The sequence below is a fragment of the Pelophylax lessonae genome (genome assembly GCF_965119305.1).
Source record: "Pelophylax lessonae genome assembly, chromosome: 2".
Classification (NCBI taxonomy): domain Eukaryota; kingdom Metazoa; phylum Chordata; class Amphibia; order Anura; family Ranidae; genus Pelophylax; species Pelophylax lessonae.
The window spans coordinates 299,960,446-299,966,445 of record NC_138769.1 but is presented as its reverse complement, the minus strand read 5'-3'; the positions used below and the strand labels follow the sequence as shown (position 1 = coordinate 299,966,445).

The 6,000-nt window shown below is 52.2% G+C and overlaps 1 protein-coding gene across 1 annotated transcript in view; it reads left to right on the top strand.

Annotated features, from left to right (window-relative positions):
- Positions 1 to 4,072: 4,072 nt before the first annotated feature.
- DEF6 (DEF6 guanine nucleotide exchange factor) overlaps positions 4,073 to 6,000 on the top strand; it is a 171,721-nt gene continuing 169,793 nt past the window's right edge. Inside the window, exon 1 of the mRNA XM_082247381.1 lies at positions 4,073 to 4,510. Coding sequence (XP_082103507.1) covers positions 4,415 to 4,510 — 96 coding nt within the window. The 5' untranslated portion in view covers positions 4,073 to 4,414. The remainder of the gene's footprint in view (positions 4,511 to 6,000) is intronic.

Sequence of the window (6,000 nt, the reverse complement as noted above, 5' to 3'; positions counted from 1 at the left end):
GCCATTTCCATTATACTTACCAGCCAAAGCTTGTCAGTATTGCTAAGGGGTCCACATTGTCTGGTAGGTGAATTCACTTTGGGGGGGGGGGGGGGTTGAAACACAGCGACCTTGCATGAAAGTCACAGATTGGCATGGACTTTTTGAAATAAGAGCACAATAAGAGCACATTTCACGGACTTTCACTGGACACTTACTTGCTCATGTTTTTTAATATTTTTTTGAGCTGAATTTTTTGGATTGTATTTTCCTCTTATTTAGTGATATGGGAACATGGACTCACTATACTAGTATATATCCATGGGTTGTGTATTTATTTTATGTTTTTCATTCTATTTTGTCACCCACGGTGAGTTTAATAGGATACATGTGATAGCACAATTTATTTATTGCACTTTTGCGCTTTTGTGTTATTGTTCTTTATTATTGAGTCACTGAGTGATGAACAGCAGCAGCAGTTTTTTGAAGTGCTAGATATTTATTTAGCACAGGGAGGACGTTATTTTTTACTGTGCTGTTAAACCACTGTATGGTCTTGGCCACCGTGCTGCAGCACAGTTTCAGGGTCTTGGCAGTCTTCTTATAGCCTAGGCCGGGCATCACGTCCGGCCCGAGCTACTGCTCTATCTGGACCACCACGACCGTGCTATTTAGCTGACGGTTTTGTCCCCAGCCTCCGCCGCTGTCATTAGCAGAGCAGATCGGGAGGCGGGACAATTCTGGACTGGGGGCGGGACCAGCATTGCATTGATAGAGGCAGCTGCCTGTATGAACATTTCACATTAACCAGGAGGTGATTGGCTGCTAGGAGGCAGTCCTAGCAACCAATCACCAGCTTACTAATATGAAAGGTTAACCCGGAAGCTTCCGCACCCCATCCAGTGCTGCTGTACCTCTGCGTTTAGTTCAGGATTTTCCCACCTCCTTTTCCTCGCTCTGTGTAAGGTAGAATAGTGAAGGGAGGTAGGAAAGGACAAGGCTGTGAACTTGTAAAGGATGGGGAGCAGGGTCATGTACAGGGGGGCAGTGCTGTGTGTGGGAGGAGGGGGGGTCATGTAAAGGGGGCAGTGCTGTGGGGGGATGTGAAGGGGGCAGTGCTGTGGGGGGATGAGAAGGAGTCAGTGCTGTGGGGGTGATATGTTAAGAGGGCAGTGCTGTGTGGGGGGGAGGGGTGATGTAAAGGGGGACAGTACTGTGGGGGGGTGAAAGGAGCAGTGTTTTGGGGGTGACATGTGAAGGGGGACAAAGTTGTGGGGGGGTATGTGAAGGGGACAGAGCTGTGGGGGGATGTGAAAGGGGCAGTGCTGTGGGGGTGATATGTGAAGGGAGACAATGTTGTGGGGGGTATGTGAAGGGGGCAGTGCTGTGGGGGGATGTGAAAGGGGCAGTGCTGTGGGGGTGATATGTGAAGGGAGACAATGTTGTGGGGGGTATGTGAAGGGGGCAGTGCTGTGGGGGGTGTAAAAGGGGCAGTGCTGTGGGGGTAAAAGTTGACAGGGGACAATGCTGTGGGGGGTATTTGAAGGGGGCAGTGCTGTGGGGGGGGGGGTGTGAAGGGGCAGTTCTGTAGGGGAGATGTGAAAGGGGCAGTGCTTTGGGGGTGATATGTGAGGGGGGACAGTGTTGTGGGGGGATGTGAAGGGGACAATGCTGTGGGGGGATGTGAAGAAGGGCAGTGCTGTGGGGGGAGGGGTGTGTGAAGGGGCAGTGCTGTGGGGGGGATGTGAAAGGGGCAGTGCTGTGGGGGGGGGTTGAAGGGGCAGTTTTGTGGGGGGGATGTGAAGGGGCAGTGCTGTGGGGGTATGTGGAGGGGGCAGTGCAGCGGAATAATTATGTGAAGGGGGCAGTGCTGCAGGGATAATATGTGAAGGGAGACAGTGATGTTGGGGGGGTGAAACGGGCAGTGCTGTGGGGGGGGGGGGTGAAGGGGGCAGTGCTGTCGGGGGGATGTGAAAGGGGCAGTGCTGTGGGGGGGGGGTATGTGAAGGGGGTAGTGCTGTGTGGGGGGATGTGAAAGGGGCAGTGCTTTGGGGATATGTGAGGGGGGACAGTGCTGTGGTGGGATGTGAAGGGGCAGTGCATGTAAAGGGGGCAGTGCTGTGGGGGGTGTGAAAGGGGCAGTGCTGTGGGGGGGATGTGAAAGGGGCAGTGCTTTGGGGGTGATATGTGAGGGGGGAAAGTGTTGTGGGCGGATGTGAAGGGGGCAGTGCTGCGGGGGGATGTGAAGGGGGCAGTGCTGTGGGGGGATGAGAAGGAGTCAGTGCTGTGGGGGTGATATGTTAAGAGGGCAGTGCTGTGTGGGGGGGAGGGATGATGTAAAGGGGGACAGTACTGTGGGGGGGGGGGTGATAGGAGCAGTGTTTTGGGGGTGACATGTGAAGGGGGACAAAGTTGTGGGGGGGTATGTGAAGGGGACAGAGCTGTGGGGGGATGTGAAAGGGGCAGTGCTGTGGGGGTGATATGTGAAGGGAGACAATGTTGTGGGGGGTATGTGAAGGGGGCAGTGCTGTGGGGGGTGTAAAAGGGGCAGTGCTGTGGGGGTAAAAGTTGACGGGGGGACAATACTGTGGGGGGTATTTGAAGGGGGCAGTGCTGTGGGGGGGGTGTGAAGGGGCAGTTCTGTAGGGGGAATGTGAAAGGGGCAGAGCTTTGGGGGTGATATGTGAGGGGGGACAGTGTTGTGGGGGGATGTGAAGGGGACAATGCTGTGGGGGGATGTGAAAAAAGGCAGTGCTGTGGGGGGAGGGGGGTGTGAAGGGGCAGTGCTGTGGGGGGGATGTGAAAGGGGCAGTGCTGTGGGGGGGGGGTTGAAGGGGCAGTTTTGTGGGGGGATGTGAAGGGGCAGTGCTGTGGGGGTATGTGGAGGGGGCAGTGCAGCGGAATAATTATGTGAAGGGGGCAGTGCTGCAGGGATGATATGTGAAAGGAGACAGTGATGTTGGGGGGGGGGGTGAAACGGGCAGTGCTGTGGGGGGGTGTGTGAAGGGGGCAGTGCTGTGGGGGGATGTGAAAGGGGCAGGGCTGTGGGGGGTATGTGAAGGGGGTAGTGCTGTGTGGGGGGATGTGAAAGGGGCAGTGCTTTGGGGATATGTGAGGGGGGACAGTGCTGTGGGGGGATGTGAAGGGGCAGTGCTGTGGGGGGGATGTGAAGGGGCAGTGCTGTGGGGGGAATGTGAAGGGGGCAGTGTCATGGGGGTGATGTGAAGGGGGCAGTGCTGTAGGGGATGATTTGTGAAGGGAGACAGTGCTGTTGGGGGGGGGAGGTGTGAAAGGGGCAGTGCTGTGGGGGTGACATGGGAAGGGGGACAATGTTTTGGGGGTATGTAAAGGGGGCAGTGCTGTGGGGGGTGTGAAAGGGGCAGTGTTGTGGGCGGATGTGAAAGGGGCAGTGCTTTGGGGGTGATATATGAGGGGGGAAAGTGTTGTGGGCGGATGTGAAGGGGGCAGTGCTGCAGGGGGGATGTGAGGGGGCAGTGCTGTGGGGTGATCTGAAAGGGGCAGCCCTGCTAGGGGGGCAGTTAAAGGGGCAGGTTTGTGTGGGGGATGTGAAGGGGCAGTCCTGTGGAGGATGTGTGGAGGAATTTCATATAAAAAATGTGAAAAACTATTGTTATTTTTTCAAAATTGGCGCTCTTTTTTTGTTTATAGCGCAAAAAGTAAAAAGTTAATTTGGGTACAGCGTCGCACGACCGGGCAATTGTCCGTTAAAGTCACGCAGTGCCGAATCGCAAAATAGGCCCTGGTCTTTGAGCAGCCAAATCCTCCGGGGCTTAAGTGGTTAATGATTGTGTGTTGAGTTATTCTGAGGGGACAGCAAATTGACACTGTTATACAAGCTGTATACTCATTACTTTACATTGTAGCAAAGTGTCATTTCTTCAGTGTTGTCACATGAAAAGATATAATAAAATATCTACAGAAATGTGAGGGGTGTACTGACTTTTGTGAGATCCTGTGCCCCTTGTATGCTTTTAGTAAGGTATAAAGCCCCTAGATAGACATGAGGTGACAGTACCCAGTGGTTGCTAACATTCGGTGTGACTGGGTGGCTTTGTCAGCAGCAGGAAGTGGTGGATGTTGCAGTGTCTATGCTCGGAGTGTGATGATGTGAGTGTGCCTGTGTCTGCGGTCTCCTGTTCAGCAGAGCGTCTTGTAGGGTAGTGAGTCTAGCGGAGCGCGCCATTGAACAGAACAGTGAGTGCAGTGTAGCCGGGTGTGACGGGCTGTATAGAGAAGGCCGGACTGGACGTACGGCTCCTGTGTGAATGTGTCTCTAGGTAAAGTTTAGAGAGGAGAGTGTTAAGGACAGTTGTGTGCAGGGTGAATGGAAGGCTTGTGTGGTGAGCACAGCTGTCCGGGTGTATAAAGCGGAGTAGAGTTGGTTGTGTGTGTAAGTCAGGTGTGAGGACAGAGGATGTCTCTGAGGAACGAGCTGCTGAAGTCCGTGTGGTATGCCTTCACTTCACTCGACACCGAGAAGAGCGGCAAAGTGTCCAAGTCCCAGCTGAAGGTAGGTGCAGTCCTCACAGTGCCATGTCTTATGTCTGTACACCTCTGCTAAAGACACTCATGGGTTTCAGCAACTGGCTGAGCAAAACTCTGACTCATCAATTCACCATTTTTTATTCAGTCAGTAAAATGTTTGGAGAACTCTCCGTAAGTATAGCAGTGGTCGTCATTTTTCTTCCTTATGGTGGCCATATACGCTTCGTTTTCATTATCCGGCCGATCTGCAATTCACTTGAAACAATTGAATCTGCAAAAAAAATAAAAAATCAAATAACATAAATACACAATTATTGTGTATAAATACACAAATAAAAAACCAGTAACGCCTCTTGTAATCGATTTACACTCAGTCTGGATCAGAGTTGATGGACCGGGGCAGTTATTGATCGTTTTGCATCCATCAGTACCAAGACACTTTGTTCATGAATGTGACAATCGGATTATGAGATGACATGGTGGAAACAGAAATGCCATTGCTGATTTACCATCGTAAGTTACAATCTTCTCTTGTCTAGCCATAGAAATCCAATTCCCTGTGTGTGGCACATTGATGGGATGCGTTGTTGACTATAGATGGATTATTCCAATCAGAAGATATCGATTAGAAATTAAATCAATCATTTACTGAAGGGTGTATGGCTACCATTGGTGTTGGCTGGCAACCAGGTCGAAGTTGTAGGTATCCATTGGTCAGCCCCCCCAGAATGGATTAGTAGTTAGGCCCCTTTCACACGGGCTTTCCGAACCAGTCCGCCTGTCTGTTTTTAAGGTGAACCCGATGGCCCCTTTCACATGGGGCTTTCTGATCCAGTCCGCCTGTCTGTTTTTCAGGTGGACCCGAAGGCCCCTTTCACACGGGCTTTCCGAACCAGTTTGCCTGTCTGTTTTTCAGGTGGACCCGAAGGCCCCTTTCACACGGGCTTTCCGATCCAGTCCGCCTGTCTGTTTTTCGGGCGGACCCGATTAGATGCTCCATGCACCCCTATGGAGCACCGAATGTCAGTGGAGATATCTCCGCTGGCTCCCGCTGATATCGATCCTGTCCGTGAAATCCGGACAGATGGAAACCCTGTTTTCCATCCGTCTGGAGGATCGGATAAGATCGGATAAAAACGGACAGGCAGTCCGTTATCATCCGATCTCCCATAGAGGAGAGCTGGCCTCTGACAGGTCCGTCTCTGCACAGAGAACAGAGACGGACCTGTCATCCGCCTGCTCAGTGGGGATCGGCAGATCGATCCCTACTCCAGCAAAACTGAGTCCACCGGGCACACCGACCGTGTGAAAGGGGCCTTATGCAAACTGTGGCAAGGTCTTTTACTGGTTTGTTCACAGTTTTAGATAATTTACCTGAAACCGATCCAGTGGTAGTGATTCGGCCTCTAGAGACAAATCTCCAAAGGCAGGATCGCTAAACAGGCTGCCTGTCTGTCCCTAAAGCTGGATACACACTATACAACTTTTGTTGTTCGATTTCCTTTAGATATACAT